The sequence below is a fragment of the Rhopilema esculentum genome, chromosome 13, assembly GCF_057945365.1.
Source record: "Rhopilema esculentum isolate cy_ngs chromosome 13, ASM5794536v1, whole genome shotgun sequence".
Lineage (NCBI taxonomy): Eukaryota > Metazoa > Cnidaria > Scyphozoa > Rhizostomeae > Rhizostomatidae > Rhopilema > Rhopilema esculentum.
Genome location: NC_142827.1, coordinates 2852742 through 2880741, shown reverse-complemented (window position 1 = coordinate 2880741; position 28000 = coordinate 2852742). Strand labels below are relative to the sequence as shown.

General features: G+C 36.6%; 1 protein-coding gene and 1 long non-coding RNA gene across 5 annotated transcripts in view; one reads left to right on the top strand and one right to left on the bottom strand.

The window, feature by feature from the left end:
- The window catches only part of LOC148958597 (uncharacterized), a 272598-nt gene extending 258671 nt beyond the window's left edge, over positions 1-13927 (top strand). Inside the window, exons 2-3 of the long non-coding RNA XR_016144530.1 lie at positions 226-742; positions 13701-13927. This is a non-coding gene — a long non-coding RNA (uncharacterized LOC148958597). The remainder of the gene's footprint in view (positions 1-225; positions 743-13700) is intronic.
- LOC135692037 (uncharacterized) overlaps positions 1-28000 on the bottom strand; it is a 233239-nt gene that overhangs the window by 204668 nt on the left and 571 nt on the right. For all 4 annotated transcript variants that reach the window (XM_089112151.1, XM_089112152.1, XM_089112153.1 and 1 more), the window contains exons 2-4: positions 27422-27650; positions 25022-25091; positions 24195-24324 (exon numbers count right to left, since the gene is read on the bottom strand). In XM_089112151.1, the coding sequence (XP_088968277.1) occupies positions 24195-24324; positions 25022-25091; positions 27422-27631 (410 nt within the window). In that variant the 5' untranslated portion in view covers positions 27632-27650. The remainder of the gene's footprint in view (positions 1-24194; positions 24325-25021; positions 25092-27421; positions 27651-28000) is intronic.

Here is a 28000-nt window from a genome sequence, read left to right as displayed (position 1 = left end):
TTATTATCGGTTATATTTAGATACATGTCATATCCCAGGGGGCAGTCATGTTATATTGCTCCTCCTGGGTTCCGTCCTTGTTACGTAGTTTAGTAGTTCGTACGTACTGTTTTAAGCGATTCGTTATTGTAAGTTTTCATACCGAATATATAAAAAAATAAAGTGGAAGGTTAGCCAATGACACATCTATTCCAACAAATCCCAACACTCTTTGTCGTCTTGTAGGCATTCTTGGACATTGCTGGGTGTGGGCGTGGCCAAACCAGTGCTGCATATTCATACAACATTTTCAGAAGGAACGTCTTCGACCTAGCAACAACAAAACCATGGGATTTGACGTCATTCACTTAAACTGCTGGAAAGCTATCAACAAAAAGCGGCATCAGTTTTTTGAAGTCTATGCCAAATTTGGATTGACACCCACCAAATCTCACGTATTATAGAACCGCTAACAAAGCAAATTAAACAAAGCCCAGTTTGTGAACAGTTTTTTGGCTGTATAGAACTTGAAAATGGCTTTGAAAAAAGCAATTCAAATCTTACCATTCTGGACAATCAGAGAGTGGGCAAAATTTGGAGTGTCGTCAAGAATTCAATCTGAAAAGAGAGTCTCGGAAAAACGACATCATCTTCTTTAAATTAGAAAGCAGCACATTCTATCATTCATTTTCACTAGCACTTGGTTGGCACATATACAGATTTGGCCGAGAATTCAGAAGTGCGCGATACGAAATTGACGACAGTTTGTATCATTATTTTTATCATTTTTAAAAAAACGTACGTTTTCAGCGGTATCGTGAAGGAACGTTGTAGTTTTCTTTTAAATGCGAAACACGGGTTGAGAGAAAATGGAAATCAGAAGAATCTCAAAGTTATCAGCTTATTTGATAAAAAAGTTCTTGAAAGAGCCGATGAAAGTTTTATGCTCTTTTGTCTCCTTCTTTAGATTTGATATGAAATCGTGAGTAAAAAATTCGGCTGAACGACTGTAAATATAGATTTATTCATACAATTCTGTAATTGGGAATTGATAGTTTTAAGAAACATTAAAAAAAAGTCATACAAAAAACAAAATAAATCCTTGAATAAACTTTGCTCCTTCGTATTGCAAAAGTGGTTAGAAGCTCAACTGTGACATTTCAAAAGCTCTGATGACATTTATCTTTGATTGCATATTTGATGACATTCTATGAAAAAAGATTTCATTTTCTAGCTTTAAACAAATTCCCGCTCCCGCAACTCTTGATGAGAATAAAAAAATTACTGCATCGTTTCCATATTATAAATTTCAGCTTGCTTCAACAAACGGAAAATATCATTGATAGCTATGCTAAAAAGGAAAGGCCCTAAGATTGATCCTTGTGCGACATCTAATTTCATTTCTTTCCAAGGGCTGAATGAGCGGCCAATTGATTTTGACTCGCTGCTTTCTACCCGCTAGATAACGGTACACCAATTGTAAGACATTTTTGCTAAAGCCGTATGCGTTAAATTTGGAAAGCAAGAGTTCATTGTTGAGACAGTTTCAAGCCTTGGACAAGTCCACAAGGACTACCCTGAGAAAACCTCTATTCTTGAACGTTCTCTTACAAGTCTCCACGATTGTCTCTCATATCAAATCTAGATAAACCATTCTCAGCACTAGAACCCTGACGACATGCGCAAAGGCTAGACTTGTGAATCTTCTTAACAAAAGGTAGCATTTGATTTGTCTCAAAAACTCTCAAAACCTTTATAGACTGAAGGTAATACTGTTATTTGACTATAGTTCTTTTGTTGAATAACTCGATCTTCTTGAAAAGCGCTCTAACATCGTTGTCTTTCAGTTCATCGGAAAAATAATTTTTTTTTACACTTTTATTGATAAGAAATAGCAGGTGAGAGACGACTAGGTCAACATTATGTTTAATTTTCTCAGCTGGAATGCTGCTAATATGTGAGGCTTTCTTAATATTGAGATTATCAACTTGCTCAAGAACTTCAGAAATTGAAGCCCTTCGGAAACTGAAAGCCTTGACATCTTCACGGCGACTTTCTATCAAAAGTACGCTGGAATGAGAGCGGTATACTTCACTGCCTTAACTTTATGTAAACATAGAATAAAGATCTCTCTGTTCTGTGATTTAACTAAGCTCATTGTAGGCTAAGCTTGTTGGTCCCAGAGCAATCAAAGTTACGTAACGGACACTGTAAACTAACTATGATCAAGTTTTGACACTGCTATACGTCTGTTCCGTCCCCCATTAATAAATTATTATAGGAAACCTCTGAAACAACTTCCATTATGCTCTTTAAGCATCTACTTTCTTCAAACCCCAAACAAAGCACCATATTGCTATATCTATATTTTCTCTTCTGCTGCTTTTCAAAGTGGGTATACCTACATGGTACAGGTGATCGCTTTATCTGTACAAACACCTTGTCTGCAAAACACATTATCGGTCGGGAAACCCGGAATACAGGTCTGTCATCAAACACTATATGACAAGCAGTAGTCTTCTTCAATTTTTAGATATATGTACCATAGACAATATTTCTTAGCACCACACCAAGTCAGTGATTAACAGACCACAAAATGAAGAAAAACAACGTTTTTAATTTCCAGTCTAGATGATTATGCTAGGACTTTACTTGGATACGTACACATATGTGTTACATATTTTAGAATAATTGTTATCAATTAAAAATATATTTTTGCCTTATGATTATCCATCTATAAGCGTATTTGCACACATTATATTTCTACAAATCTGATAGTGTTCATATTGTTCATTTTGACCACAGTGCTCATATTTATCAAAATAATGTCAATAAGCGAGATACCTAGAGTTGCAACTAACAACGGTCTTGTTCTATGCACAAAAGCGCGTACAGCTCGGCCTACATGACATCAGTCACTCTTTGACTGCCCGGTAAACAGTAATTTTTGTAAAATGTCACAGTTATGTTTCAAAGATCATATGTCTAGTTCAAGAAATAGCTAAACACGATGGTCTCGAGATATAACAAATCAAAATATCGCTTATATCATGAAGACTAGATTATGATATTAATACTTTATAGACACATCTACCAATACTTTCAGCATATTATTTACTTATTAACTTATCACTTATTTTCCTGACGATTACCAAACTACAAGTATGTTTGGACACCGGGCATTTCTAAAACACTAGATTTTCATCATTGTGCAATATCATCACTAAATATGATTCTTTCTAAACTGACGAGAAGGGAACATTGCAGTGGTGGCGCCAGAGGGGAACAGGGGGCTACAGCCATCCCCATTCATTATTGTGCAATATGAACATAATTCTTTCTAAACTGAAGCAAAGAAAACATTGACAAACTTTTTCGAAAATCGTACAGGAGAGGTGTAGTGGTTAAATACCGAAAAGGCCACAAGTTATGGAGCCACACTCCCGATTTTTCGCTTCGAGGAACACGAAAATCTTTTTATACTGATATTTACACTGATCAATGTCAACATTATATGTCAAAACATAAAAGATACGGGGAAACGAAATCCTCAAGATGAAAAATCCAAGGGAGCCTGAAAGACTTATTAACATTAAGGGTATCTTCAAACTCACTATACCTGATTTTGACATTAAAAAGATATAAGTTACTCTTTGGCACTGTTTACACGGGATCGGATCCAAACAGTATCGGATCCATTTGGATCCGAACTCATTTTGAGGAGGTGTTTAATCGGGATCGGATCTGGAAATATTTGCGTTTACACGGGATCAGATCCGAATGGATCAAAGATGCGCAGATTTGTGTGCCTACTCCAATAACGAAATTTTGGCGGCAATTATTAAACTTCAGAAGGGAGAAAATTATTGGTCTTTTACAGTGATCGAAGGCTATTGTATCTGCCTTCATATTTTGTTTTATTTTTTTCTAAATAAGATGTTCTTTGGATTTTGCTTACTCTATTTTCAAGCACCACTTTCAGCAGTAGAGCCGTCTCCTCATCAATCGAACCAAAATCTTTGTTTTCTGACCCTTTATCAACCTCTCTATTCATTTTGAAAAAACAGAAACTTTGATAAATAGATTTGATAGCTGAGGTTAAACAAATTCGAGAGATTCGAAACAATAAATTTCTTGTCTTTTTAACGCCAAGTCTAGGAATGCTAGGAACACTTGATAGAATTTTTCCGTAGTCCTGGAAATAGAATGCTTTCGCGTTACTTCTAAAGCCAGGTAACCAGCAAACTAATAGTCAATTGCTCCTCTTCCCATCTTTGGATTTCTTTTTTGCTTGTAAAAAAGGTCTAGAGCTCATTGTGAATTTCAGTCAACGATTCTTCTGTAGGGAAATTAGATACATGGTTCATATTTACCAAAGGAGGGTCTTGATTTTTAAAATAGTAATAACAAGAAATCTTGAAATCATTGACTTCTGTAGAAAATTCTGTTCAAGATAAGGTGCCAGAATAGAAAAAAGTGCTGAAAACAAACGTGTGTGACTAATAAGTTCCTCCAATTTGTGTTTGTTCTTTCTTTCTCTTTGTTCATTGCGTCTGACAATCTAAAGGAAAATTCTCTGCACACTTACAGTCAAGTAATTTGCTATAGGTTGGATTGCGGGGAACCTTTGAAACACTTTAGGTACCGGGCTTTGCAAAACTTGTGACCGAGGAATTTGATCGTGGCGATTTAAACCGGGGACAATTATTTTGTCGCCGGGGCAGAATATCCTGGGGCACTCAGACAGGGGTGTACTATACCTTGCTTGCGATTTCAGAAGGTCTTGTGACGTCACTCACGACGCTGCTGGGAGCAACTTGACTCCTGCTAATGCGTCCAATTAAGAATCTCCTCACAACGCTGTTACCATATCCGAATAGGATAGCATTTATTGCTGCATTACTAAACACGATAACATAAGCCCAATATTCTAGGATATTCATGATTAATGGGGGATTCCGCTTCTCCTGGTATTTGTAATACGCCCAGATTGCGGAGCAAATGTTGTACGGTAAATACAGAACCAACAAAGCACCCAGGACAAAACGAATCGTTTTCGTTGCCGAGATTTCTCGTCTTGTTTCTCGGTTATCCGAATCTTCTCCGGCATCACTCAGCATTCGCTTAATTTTTTCCGCATGAGTGGCAATTCTGCGAAACACCATCGAATACAATATGAACATAAACAGAACACCAAAAAGATCGGATAAATTCAACGCGACTTGCAGCGGGAAAGAAGGAAATGCGATCGATATGTAGGCGATTATTGCCGATGTTACGAAGCTAAACACAACGATCACCTTCATGCGAAATTCGTTCATAAACTTATTGTACTTTTTGAGCTTCGTCACGTGAAGATAACGATCCATAGATACGCACATCAACATGAAAAAGGAGAAATAAGCGAGAAGAAAGGCGCCATAATGAAGAACCAGTTCAAACACACAGTTTCGGTACTTGTCCTTTAAAGCTGCCATTGCAGCTATGGATGGCAGGACAAATATTCCAGTTCCAAGATCTGATATATTCATCACGAGAATGAATTTGTTTGTGATCGTGTTTAGCTGCTCCATTTTGTACAATCCGTAAATTAATGCTGCGTTCGAGACGATGGTGATTGGTGACAAAAGGGCGATAAAAAATGACCAAGTGATCAAATGGGGCGACGGCATGTCTAACGGCCATATTGACGGGCAATAGTAAGGTTCTTCTAGATGTGAGTGATTTATCATCGCGAAAATCTCTAATGTCTTGCGTTCTGTAGAGTTAAACGCGTTGTACCAGTTTTGTCGGCCGACTGTCCTCTTCTGTTGTGTAATAAGCACTTTTTGTCGAAATGCACCAGACAGAGCATATAGAGAATACCGTTATAGATAGTACTACCTAGAAATAAGATACTAACACCCTGTAAAGTATAAGGCGGTAATGAACATCTCCTGGCGATAAAATGTCAACTCGATAGATTGAGGATACATAGGTTTTTCCGTAACAAGTTGCGTACGGACCTTGTCTGAACAAGTGAAGAAATAGTGAAAAGCTTCATTAGAGCGGTGAGCTATTTAAACAAATCAAATATGCCCTCTTGGAGGTAGAATCTTGTTTGTTTATCTATTCAAGCTTTTTATGGATAAGAATCTATTCATTTCTGTATCTATGTTCAGTATAAATCTGTAACATTAAGTTTGAACAGCTGACTGTGGTATCAGGAAGAAAACTCCTAGCTTTCTTTGAAATGCATAGTGCGCACTGAGCCAAATCGGATATCAAATGTATCCTAAAGCCTCCAGCTTTCCCCAATAGAAAATTCTCTTGAAATAGCCAATCATAGTTTACTGTTATATGAAATATTTGATTTTGATAAAACGCTCACCGGTCCAATCAACGCTTCAAAATTATTCTATAATTCTTCACTTGTTTGAAATTTTTCATTAACTTGCACGATCCGTACACAACTTTTTAAGGAAGCGGCCCACATAGTCAAAAGTACCCCTAATCCATTTTTGTTTCAATAATTGCAGTTTGTTTAAGGTAAAAAGCGGAGATCTCAGAGAAAATAACCAAAGGATCGGTGGAAAAACAATGTGATGTATGGAAGGGAAAATGACGATTCTAAGGGTGGTGGGGATATACCATATGAAAATGATTATAAAGAGCACGTAGAAAATAGGGTTTGGAGGTTGTTTCATGAAGCCGAACAAAATAAATAATAAGAATTGATGACAGGCAGAAAAAAGAATGTAACAAAAGAATACAGTGAATGCCGGGAAGGGAACGAGGCTTCAAGAATTCTTCACTCTAGAAGGAGGCTCTGTAAAAATCTTCGCCTTAGAATTATATTATATTAAATTTATTTAGGATTAGTTAACCATAAAGCACCAGAACGCTAAGTTTCTGAAATCTTTAGAACAAATATAACAAAAAAGAAACTAAGAAAGACCGAAAATAGATCACTTTACTCTGTGGCAGATACAAGTAATATTTCCACCAAAAATAACGCGGAGAAAATAAAATTTTCGAGTAAAAATAAAACGCTCTCCTCGAGCAGACACACATGACGGAATTCATAAAGGTCCACTTATCAACGCAAAAGGTTGACAAATGCATAATATGACATTCTTCTATAAAATCAATATAGAAATATACGTCGAGTGGCGCTGTATTGGCAATGCGTATTCCATTATGTTGTGCTGCACTTTCAGATAGTCTAGAAGCAGGTACCGAAATGGACAGTGGGTAATATTGAAGCAATGCCTGACGGGTAATATTTGAATAGAGCGGACGATTAGTAGTTGAAAACAGCGATTAGGAACAAAAACTCTAAATTTAAAAAAAATGAATCCTTTCCTTTTTCCTACCACTTTTTGTGTCTTAATCACAATAGTCACCAACAATAAAATCGATTGTGCAAAAAGTTTTGAAGTTATCCTTGCATAGTTCAATGAATCGCAGTACCAATCCTAACCATTCACTTGAAGTTAAAATTTGTCTTTTGATGTACAATGCACAGTTGCTTTTAATTAAATCACAACCGGGCCTCTTCTATTTACAACTACATTTCGTTTGTCATTCTAGCGACGAGCAAAAAGGTATTTCGCATCCTTTTGGTTAACACCACTAATAAGCAAAGTTTGCTGTTGATCCTCAGTTCATTAGAATTGCCAACAGATAAATTCACCTAATTTAAAAACAACAGCAATGCTGAATGGAGAAACATAACCATAAGCAAAATTCAGATTGGAAGTTAATCCGCTAGCAGATGTTCATTAACATCTGCTAGCGGATTAACTTGCCGCCTTCTGCTCTACATGGTAGTGGTGCTTCATTTTCTGGTGGATTCTCGAAATGATCAGTAGCGACTTTGCTTTGCTCGAAATGATTAGTAGCGACTTAAAAGAACAACACAGAACAGTTGAGCGAAAAACTGACACTGAAAGGTATTGTTCTTCGTAACATTTGGCGTTTCAATTTAAAAAACTCAGAAAAAAATAACCAGTAATGAATCACTCACTATTGCCGGTCAATATGGCCATTAGACATGCCATGGCCTCAATTGATCGCTTGGTCGTTTTTCATCGCCCTTTTGTCACCAATCATCATCGTTTCGAACACAGCTCTAATTTACGGACTGTACAAAATGGAGCAGTTAAACACGATCACAAACAAATTCATTCTCGTGATGAGTATATCAGATCTTGGAACTGGTATATTCATCCTACCATCCCTTGCTGCAATGGCAGCATTGAAAGACACGTATCGCAACTGTGCCTTTGAACTGGTTCTTCAATGTTGCGCCTTTCTTCTCGCATATTTCTCCTTTTTCATGTTGATATGCGTTTCTTTGGATCGTTATCTTCACGTGACGAAACTCAAAAACTACACTGTGTTCATGAACGAATTTCGCATGAAGGTGATCGTTGTGTTTAGCTTCGTAATAGCGGCAATAATCGCCTACATATCGATCGCGTTTCCTTCTTTCCCACTGCAAGTTGTGTTGAATTTATCCGATCTGTTTGGTGTTCTGTTTATGTTCATCTTGTATTCGATGGTGTTTCGCAGAATTGCCACTCATGCGGAGAAAATTAAGAAATTGCTGAGAGATGCCGGAGAAGATTCGGGTAACCGAGAAACAAGACGAGAAATCTCGGCAACGAAAACAATTCGTTTTGTCCTGGGTGCTTTGTTGGTACTGTATCTACCGTACAACATTTCCTCCGCAAGCTGGACGTATTACAAATTCCAGGAGTACAGAAATCCCCCATTAACCATAAACGCACTAGAATATTGGTCTTATATAATTGTGTTTTTTAATGCTGCAATAAATGCTATTCTATTCGCATATGGCAACAGCGTTGTGAGAAGATTCTTGATTGCACGGATTACCAGGAGCCAAGTTGTTCCAAGCAGCGCCGTGAATAGAGTCACAAGACCTTCTAAAATTGCAAGCAAATTGGTAGATTGAGGCTGTTGTGTTGCTCATGCAGTTTTAGAAGGTTTTGTAAAGAACCTAGGTTGTATGTAGACAAACCTAAGATAATAATCTTATCATGAAGAATGTTCACTGATTGTAGCCTTAGTATTATCTTACAATAATGTCAATAAATGTGTTTTTAGATAACCTTAATGTTGACAACTCTTTAGGCCCCCTTCAATAATTGTTCAATTTTCGCATTTTCAATTTGAAGAAATCTTTTTCCCGTCTCCAGCATATAAAGTCACAACAAATGTTTAGACAAAACATTGAACATCAATTATATATGTTTTTAATAAAGAGATTGGCATGTCTCTCAAAGCGCAAAGTTAGGAATGTGGATACATAATTCATGGGCATTTCGAAATTTAACCAGTTCTTTTATCCTGTCCACATTTTGCAAAAGTGTGATAATGTTCATTTCGTTTCAGTTTAGCAAGAATCATATTCTATTGTAACCTTTAATGGTGAAAATCTAGTTCTATAGAAATCTCAGTTCTTCAAATGTAGATGGGTAACTATAAGGCAAAAATATATTGTTTATAGACAACCGTTACTACAATAGTATTTGTAGATATGTCAGTAAGGTCTTAATATAAACATATGGTCTTTAATATATAAGCGACGATATTTTCATTTGTTATGTCTCGAGACCATTGTGTTTAGCTATTTCTTGAACTGGACATATCGTCTTTAAAACATAACTGCGACATTTATGAAAATTACTGTTTACTGGCCAGTCATAGAAGGACTGATGTCATGTAGGCCGAGCTGTACGCGCTTTTGTGCATAGAACAAGATTGTTGTTAGTTGCAACTCCAGGTATCTCGCTTATTGACATCATTTTGATAAATATGAGCACTGTGGTCAAAATGAACAATATGAACACTGTCAGATTTGTAGAAATATAATGTGTGCAATACGCTTATAGATTGATAATCATGAAGCAAAAATATATTTTTAATTGATAACAATTATTCTAAAATATATAACACTTATATGTGTACGTATCCAAGTAAAGTCCTAGCATAATCATCTAGACTGGAAATTACAAACGTTGTTTTTCTGCATTCTTCGGTCTCTTTATAACTGACTTAATGTTGTGCTAAGAAATATCGTCTATGGTACATATCTCTAAAAATTGTAAAAGACTACTTGTCAGTCTGTCATATAGTGTTCGATGCCGTATAGGCGTTGTTGTACAAGCTTTGGTGTTTAATATGGAAGATGTTTAAGTTGCAACTCTGAGTTTAATGCTTGATGCAATTATTATTATACTCTTCTTGGCACAGTTTTACAGATAATAGTAATACGCTCTAAACATAAAGGGTTGATGCAGATAGTGTGAATACCTCCACCATGTACAATACCCACTAACCAAGCTATACAATGGTGCTGTTAGTTTGAATGCAATGTTATGGAAAGGCACAGGAGCCTATAGTAAACCCTAGCAAGGGAAATAGGTAGGGAGGGATTAGAAACAGGGGAGGGAAGATCAAGCTGTTGATTTTAGTTTTGAATAGAGACAGCATGTGAGAGTCTGTGTAGCAGGAAAAGGAGAGCAAGTTGACAGGAGAAGGGAGAAAGGAGGAGCGTGAGACAGAGTCCGTGAGTTTGGCAAAGAGACTTAGAAAGGGTGAAAACTGAAAGAATGTCTGCTATTCGTAACATGTCTCAGAGGACCCCGGATCATGTCTCCCGTTTCCTGAGAGCAACAACATCTTGATAAATTCAATAAAAAAGGAGAGATCAGCGATAGAGCGTCGATAGAAAGAAGACTGAAGAGACTGTTTGTTTGAAAAACATCAGAAGAAAAAGCATAGATTTAGCAACGTGAATCAGCCCTGAAAATGATTATTTGATTTACTCCACAATGTTGTAGCTGGGTTGGCGATGAAGAAGGTATTAATAGCCAGTAATTTCGGAGGAACTAATTTTGGACAAGGATTTGGAACGTTTTTTATGTAATTTCGGACGACTCTATATCAATTGCGTGTGCTGATAATTGCTGTTTAAGATGCATGTTTGTTAAGAACATTGTGATACTTGATTAATTGTTTGGCTCGACTCTCTCCTCGTTAACGACATGAAATTTCTTCAACTATGTTCCCTTGATCCAGGCTCAAAGCGAAGATTTCTTAAGAATACTGAGGCTACGGAAAAATTATAATATACTTTTAATACGAGAGTGACATTTACAGGATACAATTTCGGCTCACTTATTAGAAGGCTCTCACGATAAGTGTCTCATGTCTCACGATATGCTGAATGTCTGCTGATTTGTCTAAAGTGCATAAGATTAGGACGCTAAAAATTTCTGACGCTCCTACCGAAAAAAAAATATAAACGTCTGAAGCACCCGGCGTTTAAAACGTTTCGATTCAACTGTTTTCTATTACAGTTTTGTAATGGTCTGTTAGAGTATATAGCCCGATTCAAGAATTGTAGAAATAAATTTGCTTTGCATGGTCTTTGAAGGGACCTTTTTTCGCCAAAACAAATATAATCTGCTAAAAAGCAGCTAAAGAGAAGTAAACGTTTGATATCAAGTTTCGTTCGTTGCGCACTTGCATTTGAAAGAAAACTAGAACATTTCCTTCCGGATACCACGAGCAGCTGTTTAAACTAAACGTCATATATTATACTGAATATAGGCTCAGAATTATAAACGTTTCATCGATAAAAAGCTTAAATAAATAAATAAACAGAATTCTAGTATCAGGATTGCGTTATATAGCTTCACCTGTCCATAAACGCTTCAAAATCATTCCCTAATTCTTCACTTGCTCAAAATTATTCATGAATTCACAAGGCCCGTACACAACTTGTTATGGGAAAACATACGCATCATCAATTTATCGCTATGATATTCTTCACAAGCATATGTTAAGTACCGCCTTATACTTTACACAGACTATCAACTTATTTGCAGGCAGTACTCTCTAAAACGGCATTGTCAATCTCCCTTCCGGATACATTTCGAAACAAAGTGGTTATTACACAACGCGTTTGATGAAAAACTGACACAACGCGTTTGACCCTACAAAACGATGAGCATAAGAGAACTTGGCAATGATGAATCACTCACATCCAGAAGAAATTTACTATTGCCCGTCAATATGGCCACTGGACATGCCATGGCCTCATTTGATCGCTTTTTCGTTTTTTACTGCCCTTTTGTCACCAATCATCATCATCTCAAATGCAGCACTAATTTACGGACTGTACAAAATGGAGCAGCTTAACACGATCACAAACAAATTCATTCTGCTGATGAATATTTCAGATCTTGGCATTGGAATATTCATCACGCCATCCATGACTGCAATGATAACTTTAAAAGACAAGTACCGCAACTGTGCTTTTGAACAGGTTATTCAATATGGCGTCTTTCTTCTCGCATATTTCTCCTTTTTCATGTTGATGTGCGTATCTATGGATCGGTATCTTCACGTGACGAAACTCAAAAAGTACAATAAGTTCATGAACGAATTTCGCATGAAGGTGATCGTTGTCTTTAGCTTCATCACATCGGCAATAATCGCCTACATATCGATCGCGTTCCCTTCTTTCCCGCTGCAAGTCGTGTTGAATTTATCCAATCTTACTTGCGTTCTATTTGTGTTCATCCTGTATTCAATGGTGTTCCGCAAAATTGCTGTCCATGCCGAGAGGATCAAGAAAATGTTCAGAGATGCCAAAGAAGATTTAAGTAACCGAGAAACAAGACGAGAAATCTCGGCAACGAAAACGATTCGTTTTGTCCTGGGTGCTTTGTTGGTTCTCTATCTACCGTACAACATTAGCTCCGCAATTTGGACGTATTACAAATACCAGGAGAAGAGGAATCCCCCATTAATCATGAATGTTCTAGAATATTGTGCCTACATTATCATTGTAAGCAATGCAACAATAAACGCTATCCTTTTCGCATATGGTAACAGTATTGTGAGAAGATTCTTGATTGGCAAATTCTTCAGAAGTCGTGTATTCCCGAACAGAATTTCGCCTGCTTTTCCAGAAAATTTGAATTAAAGAAGGCTCTCTTGTTGCTCTGCCCGGCCTTTGAAATTGAACGTCGAAATCTTCTCGCTAGAGTCTTTGAATTTTTACAATCATTAGGATATACCGATCTTTCAAATGAGGTTTTGATACAACTTTTGTTATATGATGATAAAAACTTCCCAAATGACCTCAACAGTACTATAATCGAGTTGACTCTCCAATACATTCACACAACTGGTAGATTCGAATAATGTCACTGTTACCATGCCACCAAGTCCCTTTTCATAGAGTTTCGTATGCCTACTTCTTCTTTCTTCCATTTCGCATTTGACACTAGGTTTATTATAGTGCTTATGACTATCCACCTTGACTTTATACCAATCTTCTGATTCAATTACATTATATTAGGTATAGACCTCGTCCAATGTGAAACGGGCTTAAGTATTTACCGTATATGTATATCTTTTATTTTACTATGTATGTATTATCATAATCTAGTATACGTATATATAGTGTTACAGTTTTATTATCGGTTATATTTAGATACATGTCATATCCCAGGGGGCAGTCATGTTATATTGCTCCTCCTGGGTTCCGTCCTTGTTACGTAGTTTAGTAGTTCGTACGTACTGTTTTAAGCGATTCGTTATTGTAAGTTTTCATACCGAATATATAAAAAAATAAAGTGGAAGGTTAGCCAATGACACATCTATTCCAACAAATCCCAACACTCTTTGTCGTCTTGTAGGCATTCTTGGACATTGCTGGGTGTGGGCGTGGCCAAACCAGTGCTGCATATTCATACAACATTTTCAGAAGGAACGTCTTCGACCTAGCAACAACAAAACCATGGGATTTGACGTCATTCACTTAAACTGCTGGAAAGCTATCAACAAAAAGCGGCATCAGTTTTTTGAAGTCTATGCCAAATTTGGATTGACACCCACCAAATCTCACGTATTATAGAACCGCTAACAAAGCAAAAATTAAACAAAGCCCAGTTTGTGAACAGTTTTTTGGCTGGATCGAGGTATCGTGAAGGAACGTTGTAGTTTTCTTTTAAATGCAAAACACGGGTTGAGAGAAAATGGAAATCAGAAGAATCTCAAAGTTATCAGCTTATTTGATAAAAAAGTTCATGAAAGAGCCGATGAAAGTTTTATGCTCTTTTGTCTCCTTCTTTAGCAGATTTGATATGAAATCGCGAGTTAAAAATTACAGAAAGTTACGGAATATATCATTGAAAGGTATGCTAAAAAGAAGAGGCCCTAAGATTGAACCTTGGGCGACATCTAATTTCATTTCTTTCCAAGGGCTGAATAAGCGGTCAATTGATTTGGACTGGCTGCTTTCTACCCGCTAGATAACTAATTGTAAGACATTTTTGCTAAAGCCGTATGCGTAAAATTTGGAAAGAAAGAGTTCATTGTTGAGACAGTTTCAAGCGTTGGACAAGTCCACAAGGACAACCCTGACAAAACCTCTATTCTTTAACGTTCTCTTACAAGTTTCCACGATTGTCTCTCATATCAAATCTAGACAAACCATTCTCAGCACTTGCACCCTGACGACAGGCGCAAAGGCTAGACTTGTGAATCTTCTTAACAAAAGGTAGCATTTGATTTGTCAAAAGACTCTCAAAAACTTTATAGACTGAAGGTAGTATTGTTATTTGACTACAGTTCTTTTGTTGAATAACTCGATCTTCTTGAAAAGCGCTCTAACATCACCGTCTTTTAGTTCATCGGAAAAACAATTTTCTTTCACACATTTATTGGTAAGAAATAGCAGGTGGGAGACATCTAGGTCAACATTATGTTTAATTTTCTCAGCTGGAATGCTGCTAATATGTGAGGCTTTCTTGATATTGAGATTATCAACTTGCTCAAGTACTTCAGAAATTGAAGCCCTTCGAAAACTGAAAGCCTCGACATCTTCACGGCGACTTTCTATCAAAAGTACGCTGGAATGAGAGCGGTATACTTCACTGCCTTAACTTTATGTAAACATAGAATAAAGATCTATCTGTTCTGTGATTTAACTAAGCTCATTGTAGGCTAAGCTTGTTGGTCCCAGAGCAATCAAAGTTACGTAACGGACACTGTAAACTAACTATGACCAGGTTTTGACACTGCTATACACCTGTTCCGTCCCCTATTAATAAATTATTATAGGAAACCTCTGAAACAACTTCCATTATGCTCCTGAAGCATCTACTTTCTTCAAACCCCAAACAAAGCACCATGTTGCTATATCTATATTTTCTCTTCTGCTGCTTTTCAAAGTGGGCATACCTACATGGTACAGGTGATCGCCTAATCTGTACAAACACCTTGTCTACAGAACACATTATCGGTCGGGAAACCCGGAATACAGGTCTGTCATCAAACACTATATGACAAGCAGTAGTCTTTTTCAATTTTTAGATATATGTACCATAGACAATATTTCTTAGCACCACACCAAGTCAGTGATTAACAGACCAAAAAATGCAGAAAAACAACGTTTGTAATTTCCAGTTTAGATCATTATGCTAGGACTTTACTTGGATACGTACACATATAATTGTTACATATTTTAGGATAATTGTTATCAATTAAAAATATATTTTTGCTTCATGATTATCCATCTATAAGCGTATTTGCACACATTATATTTCTACTAATCTGATAGTGTTTATATTGTTCTTTTTGACCACAGTGCTCATATTTATCAAAATAATGTCAATAAGCGAGATACCTAGAGTTGCAACTAACAACGGTCTTGTCCTATGCACAAAAGCGCGTACAGCTCAGCCTACATGACATCAGTCCTTCTATGAATGGCCGGTAAACAGTAAAATGTCGTAGTTATGTTTCAAAGATCATATGTCTAGTTCAAGAAATAGCTAAACACAATGGTCTCGAGATATAACAAATCAAAATATCGCTTATATCATGAAGACTATATGATGATATTAATACTTTATAGACACATCTACCAATACTTTCAGCATATTATTTACTTATTAACTTATCACTTATTTTGCCTGACGATTACCAAACTACAAGTACGTTTGGACACATGGTATTTCTAAAAAACTAGATATTCATTATTGTGCCATATGAATATAATTATTTCTAAACTGAAGCAAAGGAAACATTGACAAACTTTTTTGAAATTCGTACAGGAGAGGTGTAATGGTTAAATACCGAAAAGGCCACAAGTTATGGAGCCACACTTCCGATTTTTCGCTTCGAGGAACACTAAAATCTTTTTATACTGATATTTACACTGATCAATGTCAACATTATATGTCAAAACATAAAAGATACGGGGAAACGAAATCCTCAAGATGAAAAATCCAAGGGAGCCTGAAAGACTTATTAACATTAAGGGTATCTTCAAACTCACTATACCTGATTTTGACATTAAAAAGATATAAGTTACTCTTTGGCACTGTTTACACGGGATCGGATCCAAACAGTATCGGATCCATTTGGATCCGAACTCATTTTGAGGAGGTGTTTAATCGGGATCGGATCTGAAAATATTTGCGTTTACACGGGATCGGATCCGAATGGATCAAAGATGCGCAGATTTGTGTGCCTACTCCAATAACGAAATTTTGGCGGCAATTATTAAACTTCAGAAGGGAGAAAATTATTGGTCTTTTACAGTGATCGAAGGCTATTGTATCTGCCTTCATATTTTGTTTTATTTTTTTCTAAATAAGATGTTCTTTGGATTTTGCTTACTCTATTTTCAAGCACCACTTTCAGCAGTAGAGCCGTCTCCTCATCCATCGAACCAAAATCTTTGTTTTCTGACCCTTTATCAACCTTTCTATTCATTTTGAAAAAACAGAAATTTTGATAAATAGATTTGATAGCTGAGGTTAAACCAATTCGAGAGATTCGAAACAATAAATTTCTTGTCTTTTTAACGCCAAGTCTAGGAATGCTAGGAACACTTGATACAATTTTTCCGTAGTCTTGGAAATAGAATGCTTTCGCGTTACCTCTAAAGCCAGGTAACCAGCAAACTAATAGTCAATTACTCCTCTTCTCATCTTTGGATTTCTTTTTTGCATGTAAAAAAGGTCTAGAGCTCATTGTGAATTTCAGTCAACGATTCTTCTGTAGGGAAATTAGATACATGGTCCAAATTTACCAAAGGAGGGTCTTGATTTTTAAAATAGTAATAACAAGAAATCTTGAAATCATTGACTTCTGTAGAAAATTCTGTTTAAGATAAGGTGCCAGAATAGAAAAAAGTGCTGAAAACAAACGCGTGTGACAAATAAGTTACTCCAATATGCGTTTGTTCTTTCTTTCTCTTTGTTCATTGCGTCTGACAATCTAAAGGAAAATTCTCTGCAGACTTACAGTCAAATAATTAGCTATAAGTTGGATTGCGGGGAACTTTTGAAACACTTTAGGTACCGGGCTTTGCAAAATCTGTGACCGAGGAATTTGATTGAGGCGATCTAAACCGGGGACAGTCATTTTGTCGCCGGGGCAGAATATCCTGGGGCACTAAGACAGGGGTGTACTATACCTTGCTTGCAATTTCAGAAGGTCTTGTGACGTCACTCACGACGCTACTGGGAGCAACTTGACTCCTGCTAATGCGTCCAATTAAGAATCTCCTCACAACGCTGTTACCATATCCGAATAGGATAGCATTTATTGCTGCATTACTAAACACGATAACATAAGCCCAATATTCTAGGACATTCATGATTAATGGGGGATTCCTCTTCTCCTGGTATTTGTAATACGTCCAGATTGCGGAGCAAATGTTGTACGGTAGATACAGAACCAACAAAGCACCCAGGACAAAACGAATCGTTTTCGTTGCCGAGATTTCTCGTCTTGTTTCTCGGTTACCCGAATCTTCTCCGGCATCTCTCAGCATTTTCTTAATTTTCTCCGCATGAATGGCAATTCTGCGAAACACCATCGAATACAATATGAACATAAACAGAACACCAAAGAGATCGGATAAATTCAACGCGACTTGCAGCGGGAAAGAAGGAAACGCGATCGATATGTAGGCAATTATTGCCGATGTTACGAAGCTAAACACAACGATCACCTTCATGCGAAATTCGTTCATGAACTTATTGTACTTTTTGAGCTTCGTCACGTGAAGATAACGATCCATAGATACGCACATCAACATGAAAAAGGAGAAATAAGCGAGAAGAAAGGCGCCATAATGAAGAACCAGTTCAAACACACAGTTTCGGTACTTGTCCTTTAAAGCTGCCATTGCAGCTATGGATGGCAGGACAAATATTCCAGTTCCAAGATCTGATATATTCATCACGAGAATGAATTTGTTTGTGATCGTGTTTAGCTGCTCCATTTTGTACAATCCGTAAATTAATGCTGCGTTCGAGACGATGGTGATTGGTGACAAAAGGGCGATAAAAAATGACCAAGTGATCAAATGGGGCGACGGCATATCCAGTGGCCATAATGATGGACAATAGTAAATTTTACTTGTACTTGAGTTGCTCATCCTTTATGACCAATAACGTCCTGAATTCTTCTCCAGTTTCTAGCAATCGCCTTGTTCCAAATGCTCTTATCGGTTCGACACTATTTGCAATACGGTTCAAATATTAGATTGCTACAAATGCTTTTCCAGAAAGGCTATTGGCCTTTCTAATTGGACTTTCAAGAACCATCAATGTTGTTTGCATCAAATATTGAACTTTAATTTCCAATAAATCAATGTACGCAATAGTTACATACAAAAAATATTGTCTTAGAAAAGTGTTCAAAGAAAGAGCATGAAGCAGAAATGACGGGCCATCATAACGGTATGTTTTACGCAGTATCTAAACATTCATACTAGGAAATCCCCCAACCAATCGTATGTTGATTTCTAAATAGTGACGAAACGAAGTCAGGATCTGTGATTTCTAATTTGCCATTTAAAGCTCGAATAAAAAATTGACAGGCATGGATAACAGCAGACGAAAGCTACAAGGAACAGAAATCATATTTTCTCACTCGCAATATCTAAAAATGAAGAAAGCATTCCATCCATGAAATTTCTTCACTGTGCTAGCTCGAAGCAATGAAAATAATATGTTCTGACAAAGGATTCTGCTTAGTAAGAAGAACCGAATTTTAATTTTCTTCTCTGTCAGTGCTTTCTGGAGAGCATCATTCTTTGCAGTTGCATATTAATGTTTGACACAAAAGTTGCATTGAACGGTGAATCTTCAAGGGCTTCACACCCTGAGAGTCTGTCCAAGTTGAAATGGAAGAAAGAAACGTCACAAATTTCACTCTACCAATGATGGTGACGTGACATCTTAAAACTGTTAACTTGCATCTTATTTGTGGCAGCAAAACTGTAAAGACCAAGAAATGCTAATACAAACTTGCCGTGAAAAGAAACAAAGCGAAACCAAGCTGCTAAGGAAATCCACAAGCATGTCTTCCGTTGCTGACGAACAAACCTGACTTAATCATATTATTGCAAAGTTCACCCAGGAATAAATACACCTGCAGGTCGATTGCATAGCTAGACAAATAAACATCTAACGGACCGATCAAAAACTTTCGATTCAAATTTTACCTTTGCCAATAATTGTTTCTAGACCAATTCACCACCAATAAAGTCACCAGGAACATATTAAATTCTGTATTGGGACACAAGCAAGTTGTCTTGTAAGATTTATAAACAAAATCGGTATTCCAATTGGCATATGAACAGAAAATAAACATTCAAAACGTGACTGGAATGCATGGAGGCCCTGATTTGTTGCCATGACAGGAATAAGAATCAGAAAGAGCAAGGGTTGCTAAGCAAGTCATGCACAGATAGCTACTGCAAATGAATACGGATTTAAAATGTCCTTTTAAATCAATGTATCTGTTGCGGTTAAGGACCCGCCTGGATGCAATTTGGTATTACAGGCGATAGGCAGATGGCTACAGCCACCTGGCAATCAATTATTGGCCAATCAATAAGCAGCATGATGATATAACATTTATTGATTAGCCAATTGTTGATTGATAGATCGCTAAAGCCACTTAAGCATCCGTCCGTCGATTGCTGTTAAGCAACTTTCACTAGTAATTTTGAAAAATAAAGCGACTCGCAACTAATCTGTACTCATTGACACTCGAATAGATGCCAAGTTTAAACCTTCTAGTAATACATTTGTATATACTGAGTTTTATAGGAAATTTCAGTCCAGGATTGGCACCAATTTTCATAATTGTTTTGCAAAAGAGAACACCTGACAAGTCACCATTAAACATTACCATCAAACAAAAAATGGGTGCCTAATCGTCGAAGAGAATCATTCTAGCCAAACCTATAAAAAAGGATTTTCGAGCAGTTCCTCAAAACTAAGGGTGATGAGCCAATGAGACATCCAGCCCTGATTCCAGGAATCGGATTCCAGCTGCCCAATTGAAGCTTCAAACAGACGTCTTTTGAACTGAAATCAGCTTTCTCAACTTAAAAAGTACGTACATGATTTCTAATGGTTACTGGACACTAGTGACGTCATCTAGCATCAATTTAGTTGATTCTTGATTATGAAGGTTTGTGTGTTAATTCTACCGGATTCAACTTGTAGTAGGCCGTACACGATAAGAATTTACATGATTAGCTCTACAGTTTGAATTCCCCAAAATGATGATTTTACCAACATTAAAATGATACTAAAACTATAGCAAAATGATCTCCTCGGGCCTTAAACAAACAAAAGAGCATCATGCATTCGCTTAGAATACTGTATGATCATTCAAGAAGACAAATATTGCTCCAAAAGATTGACTGAGAAGATGAAAATAGCATTTTTAATCTAGTATTGTTGATCTCACAGCAGGTGTTTGTTTAATTTGTGACAATCAGATACTGGCTTAAAACACTGCATATTTGTTTTAAGCAGCAAAAACTTGCAATCATGATTTTAAAACTGACCAGAAGATTAAAAACAGCGCCGCAGGATTTATTAACAATCAGCAAGCTAAAGAAGAAGCAGCCTACGTAATTGAATTTAAGAAAAAAACAGCCCGCTGTTTCCTACGAGAAAGATAAAGATTTGACTTTATAAAAAAAAACTCAAATTTTAATTCAAAAATGAAAAAACTGCTCTACAAGAGTGACTCTGTCTATTTTTAGTATGAATCAGACTGTATATTAACAGAGCCATGACATCGGACTGTTTGACTGACAGATAGATCGCATGTTTAAATTATATTAATAGCAGTATCAGTTAGCCTGAGAGAGATACAGAATGAATCTAGAAAGGACATTTTTGGATTTCTCTACATTGCTGGTCTCAGGCTAACTGATACTAACTGATACCTCACTCAAGACACTGTATATATATGGAGAATGTTTTGCGATGTTAATTCTGATGGAGATAAGATATTTTTATGTATATAACCCGTCTGAATTCCTTACAGTGCGCGGGGAAACCTTGTTCCAGTCCCAGTCAGATTTTCTTCTACCCGCGTCTCCAACGCGCCAGAATTTCCAGTACAATGAACTTTCCCACGCAGAAATCAAGGAATTAAACTAGTCACTTGAAACAAACAGGCCCAAAACTATTTATTTGAATCTGAAATCAAGTAAAGTAATATGGAATGCCTTGCTAAAGATTAGCTTTAGCCTCAAAGTATGACTTTCTCAGCCGTAATGTATGCAATACAACAGAGCTACTTTAATTCAAAATATCCCATTGATTGAACTCTTGTTCGCTTAATATTCACAATCTTTGAAGCTGTGTGCAGGTTGTTTACATTTTTGCATTAAATTAAAGAAGAAAATTAATCAAGAAGAAAAGAAGAAAATTGTTTTTTATTGTTGAAAAATTCGATGCGGCGTTTTCTGCATGGAGGAATTTAGTTATTGGAGGAGTTCTTTGAAAATTGAAAATTTGATATGTCATTCAAGGTAACTATCTATTAGATGGGCAACTGGTGTTCATATTATCATGAAATGATATTTGTTTTCTCGTTGAAATCGTGACTTTTTTTGTGAAGTTTCTAATTAGTATGATCTCTATATTATCAGGTTTTTTTGGTTCGAAATGAACGTCAAACACAACTTGCTAGTTGTTTGACTTATAATCGTAGATCAACCAACATCTTTAATAGTGAAGCAAAATAACAAAATAATCGATGCTTAGTAAACAGTAACAGTCAAAATCAGAGGTCCATTGCTATGGGAAGCAAGCAAAATCCTAAAGCTCAGTGTATGGGGCGTGTATTAAAGGAAAGCTTGATTACAAGGAGGCTTTTATTTCTAATTTTGTGTGAGAAAAGGAGGCGTTTATTACACTTCTATGTAACAAGCCCAGTGACAACTGTCCACGGTGAAAAACCCCCCGTTCACTTCCGACAAATCGAATGAGCCAGGCATTTTCCCATTTCCCTAATGTTGATAATTTATGAAATATCGGTAAACAAGTCGCAGGAAAAACGCTTTTCCCAATCCCCAACGTTGCTTAGTAGTAAACCAACATTGTTCAAAGAGGGGGAAGGGGGATGGCTGAATTTGCCCTTGAAAACTGAGACCTAGTGTACCAAGACATTTGGCAGGCATTGTAGCTGTCTGTCTATGGGCAAAAACTGACTGATAATATAATTAAACAGTTGTTAAATTTTTTAAAGTATTGACAGGATTTTATCGAGCTCATGGGCTCCTTTTAGAACTTTTAGGTAAAATTATATGTACTTTGGTACATTGACAACAAAATCCATAATCTAGCAGAAGAAAATATGCTCGGTTGTAAGTATTGCTCCCCTGACAAATAAAAGATTATGTGTTTGAAATGGGATATTTTTGTTCTCCAAATCGAAAAAAATTGCATTTAAACAATATACTGGAGCTCAGTTTACCAGTCTGTGAAGTGTTTAAAGGATATGTTTGCTAGAAGGCTCGCATGTCATGGAATATATTCTTCCTATTGGTTGTTGGAATGTTTTCATCCCGGCAAGCTCCCAGCTTTAAGGCTTTTTACAAATTAACCTAGTATCCTTTTATGATGAGAAAAAATTATGAGGATTTTTTAATCCGACTTTGGTGAATTTGCATAAATGTCTGTAAACCAACTTTGGTGAATTTGGGTAAACGTGATTTCTAAACATATGACAGCCAATTGAAAGCTGATAGTGTCGAAACTGCGATTTAGTACAGTCTTAAAGACGCGCACATATCATTTGGAGATGTTGCCTAAGCCAATGCAAATCTCTACCATACTGCTATAAATAACCAGCTTGTATACCACATGCCCATTAACTAAACGCATAAAAACGCGCAACTGGCTAGAGTTACGATAATAACGCCCTGTGACCTGCCCAGGTCCCAGTTATACCGAAGACGAAGGGGGTGACTCGAGTCACAGGCTCAATAATAGTAGAACCAGGAAAAACAGTTTTCCCCTCCCATTTGAGTCTTGTCTCTTATTTGACTTAAATGATACTATTTTCTAATTACACAACTGACACTTTAAAAAGGCGATCAACCAATAACAGATGCCTCCAATCAACGGATTGATGTCTGAGGGTGGCTCAATGGTTTGGGTTGCTGACTAAAGATCTAAGGGTATGTGGCACGAGCCCCTGACTTGACGAAACTTTCACTCAGAGTGAGGGGAGTCACCAATTCTCTGTAATTCCAAGCGTTGGAATCACGAGGTGTGGCCAAATTGAGAGGAAGGACCAGGACACTGCTCGATAAGCATAGCTTCACAGTGTCCTTATACAAACTTACTAAATTAGTTGGTTTTAATTAGCTTGAGTATAGCTAGAGATTGTACTAACTTTAAATAATAAAATAAAAAAAATGAAAACCGGACTGGTGGCTTTTTCAGAATTTCTCATACAGTCAAACCTAGCAGAAGCAAACTCCAACAAAGGAAGAAACTCAAGCCTCGCAGTTGTGTGATAAATTGTGACAGCATATTTCTGAAATAATATGATACACTGAGGTCCTGAAAATCGCCTTAAATTTCAAAATCATTAAAGTTATGGGATGAAAGTAGGCAGTATACGAGTCTGACATACCATAAATTGAGTTTTCACCATATGTAAAATAGAGAGGGGATGGCAACCCTTGATAAAGATTTTACTTTCCTGTGATAAGAGAGCTTTGTGAGATATAATAACCACAAAATGACTTACACAAACCTGTAATATTCCAATGAAGGAGTTGACCCTTGAAGAGAGCATTTCTTTCATAAAACACAGCAATTTAACTCTTATTAAGAGTGACTTACCCATGATAGTTTGCATCGACAGTCAGATGATCTTCATGTGCTTCTTGCAATCGTCCAATCAAGACCTGCTTCTTGTCCATAATGGCTTGTAAATGGTTGCAAAGTTCTTCTAGCATTTTCAACATTGAATCTATGAAATAAAGTTATATCTAGTTGTATTTGATGACAGTGGCTTGCTCAATAAAAACCTGCAAAATGTGGAAAACAATACAAATGCTGTTAAAGCTAAAAGCCTTTATGCATAAATGATCTTCTCATAGGAGATAAATATGTAAGGTTTCCTCATGAGAAATAAATAACATAAAACTTTTGAGTAAGGAAAGCATAATTTCTAAAAATGGTCTTGTGTTAACATCTTTGCTTAGGGCTCTGATATTTCTACCAGAAAATTACTCAGAAACAAAATTAGAAAAATCTTCTTTGTAAAATAATGTCAATTTTTTCCGGGGCAAAAGTATGGGGGTAGGTTTTGCTCCACAACAACTGTAATTTGGTGATTGGCTTTTGTAAACAAACTTCCGTAATTTGGTGAAACATTTAAAAATCAAGTTTGAAATGAAGGCATGTGGTTGGTTTTTGTAACAAACCTGCTGATTGGTCTAAAACAAAATATCCTCTTGTTTCTTGTGTGTCAAATAAGGAAGACCACAAACAATAAATGACAAGCTATAAATTATAGCTTAATAAACTAACATATTTGAAAATTGATGATATCAAATTTGATAATTGATGATATCAAATTTGTAATGATATCAGCAAAGGTAATATCAGAGAAACTGAGAGAAAGGGGCCTTAAACTAGGCATCTTTGTAAAATATACAATTTACCTAAAGAGCTGGGATCTGTCAGATCAGCCGTATTTTGCAGTGCAACTTTGTGCTGTATATCAAGTTGAAGCTACATAAAAGAATAAAGAAGCAATCAGTTATAATATCCAAAAATTGCTACAAGAAATTTAATACCGTTAATTTAAACTGCAAAATTTCCAAGGTCAATCTGAAAACCTCACTGCAAAACTTCTTAAATATTTCAGAATTTTTCTCTACTTTTCTGTTTCCTGGTAATGTTTTGCCTTTTAAGAATAAAAAAAGGCCTTGCCAATTTGGAAATACCTGCTGTAATATAATATTTATATTAATAGAATATAATTATAGATGATACAAAACACTTGGAATAATACATTTACAGTGTTGTTTGGTATGGTACAGAACAAGATGGCATGAAACGATATAGTATGGTATGATATGATATGGCATGGTATGGCAGGCCTGGCGGTTTGAGGCGAGGGATAGCTCGCCCTCGCCTCCATGCTCCCCTCGCAACCAGAGGCGAGCTATGAATTGCTCTCCAAAAACAGAACATGAAGGGAGAATCGCTCCCCTAAAATTTCCCCATTCATTTGCCCTTTTCCTATTCAGATAACCACAGATACTTCCTATTTAAAGGCAACCGACAGATACTATTAAGGGGCTTATTAAGTCATCTGTTGATTGTCTTTAAAGTACATTCTATGTGTTACTGATTTAGCTTGCCTCAGCAAATGAAGGGAGCAATTCACAGCTCACCTATAAAAATACAAACGGCCAGGCCTGGTATGGCATGGTATGGTATGGCAGGCCTTCCCAGGAAAGGTGTGCGATCGCACTCGCACGCGCAATTAAACACAGACCAAATGACCATAGCATCAGGGCTAGTAGTAGTCAGGACAGAACAAATTTTTTATCATAGACCTGTGTTAGCATGCACATGTTTCTAAAATACCTTTTTCGAATGGCAAATTAGGTTGAATTTTCAAATAAAAGGCTTCCAGTTTAGACAAGATTTGTGCTGTATTTCTTCTAACCAAATTTGGCGTCTTCAGCAAGAAAAGTAAAAGGGTCACAAAAGAGCTTGCCATATTCCTGAAATTGGGCAACAATGACATTTTAAGGCTATAAAATTTAAGTCCACAACAATAATCAATATGTGAAAAAAATTGAAGCAAGTTGTGTGTGCAAAAAATCAGAATGTCAGGCATCCGTCATTCTAAGGAGCTGCTGTTTTTTTGAAAGCCTTTGCCAATGGCCCCTTGCTGGAAAGCTTGCTTTCTGTACACTATTCTTTTACGCCACTGATTTCAGAACCAGTTGCTACTGCCAGCTGGGTTAAAAATAAACGAAGCTACGCAATGCTAAACAACCCTCCTCAGAAGGGCTTGGTGCAATATGACATATTTGTCCGATGAGGTTGTCCGGTTCTTCCACAAATTATTCAATGTTGTATTGTTTTCATATGAAAGCGGAAACATTTGGAAAATGGCAGATTGTGACAAAGGCATGAAATTTTCAAGGGTTTTTGGGTCCAAAGATTTGGAATTCTCTTGCAAATGAAATAAAATCATCCAAAAATGGAAGTCAATTAAAAGTTCTTATAAAAGATTGTTATTTCGAAAATCAATGCACATGTAACGCTTAAAGTCAATAACATCCATAATGCAATCTCTTAAATTGCTTCATGTTAGTGTTTATTAGTGTTCACACTATTGTCAAACTAACAGTAAAAAAGGTATTATTATAATTACCATATTATTATTATTACACTTGGAGACAAAAAGATAGTGCTTTGGATTCAAAGAGAGGGAAATTTACAATAGAATTGTTCTGTTTCAAGCGTTTGCACTGAACGTTTTGTGCCGTTTTCAAATCGTGCCATTTTTGAATCGCGCCATTTTCAAATTGTGCCATTTTTGAATCGCGCCATTTTCAAATCGTACCGTTTTCAAAACTGTTTTCATATACCTTCTGAAGAGACACGATTGAAAGTTGGGGTCAAAATTTTAACTTTTTCAAGGGTTTCATGAAGACTGCCACCATGGTTGGTGACAAGAGGGATTGTCAGTAACTGCATCTAAAATACTTTCAGCATCAAATTTAGTAAAGATCTCTGGCAATATCCTTTCCTTTCCTTTATCATTTTGCCACCAGAGATTTTATTGCTAAGGTTGTGTGAAAACTGAAGAAATGACTTAAGAATGGGGTTTTTTGAAGGCTCCATATACTATGTAATTAAACATTTATAGAAATAAGACAAAACACCAATAGCACTCCATCACACGCCTAAAAAAGCTTAGGGGTGCAAAATGCCACACTTATGCTAATTAACTCCCAGGAAGGTCTGTATGGTATGGTACCTCAACACATTAAATAAAGAAAATTCGATCATTTTATTGAATAGCTCTATTCCCATACCTCATTCACTTTTTCATCCAGCTTTGCAATTTCCTTCAGGTGTTGGATCTGTTCAATGGAAGAAGTGGCAACCCTTCCAGTAGACCTTCCAGTATCCAACAGCAGGCCATGATACCCTGGGGACTGAGCAATCTTAAGTGCTTTTTGAAGACCACCAACTGAGACATAACTTGCACCAGATGCCCATGGATTGCTTTGTAATGATGACATGATGTTTCTATGGTAGCTCCTAAAATGAAATTGACAATTGATATACAAAATTGTGAATCAGTCTCAAAAAAATCCATAATTCTCAAGATGTGTCAAACAAAGAGACTCTTAAACAAATAATGCTGCTTGCTTACTTCACTAGATAGATTGGATTTTCAGTGTTATACATTTCTGACATGGGATATTGTGGTTGATCTATAAGATTTTGTGTGTTGCAAAGAAATGCTTTCATCTTTGCACAAACCCTTAAAAACTCATTATATCCTTTTTTCTCAGTTCAGTTCAGATCATTTTCTAATTCTTAACATATATTTTATAAAAATTAATAAAAGTACTCTACGTCAGCCTATGAGAAGAGGAAACTACCTA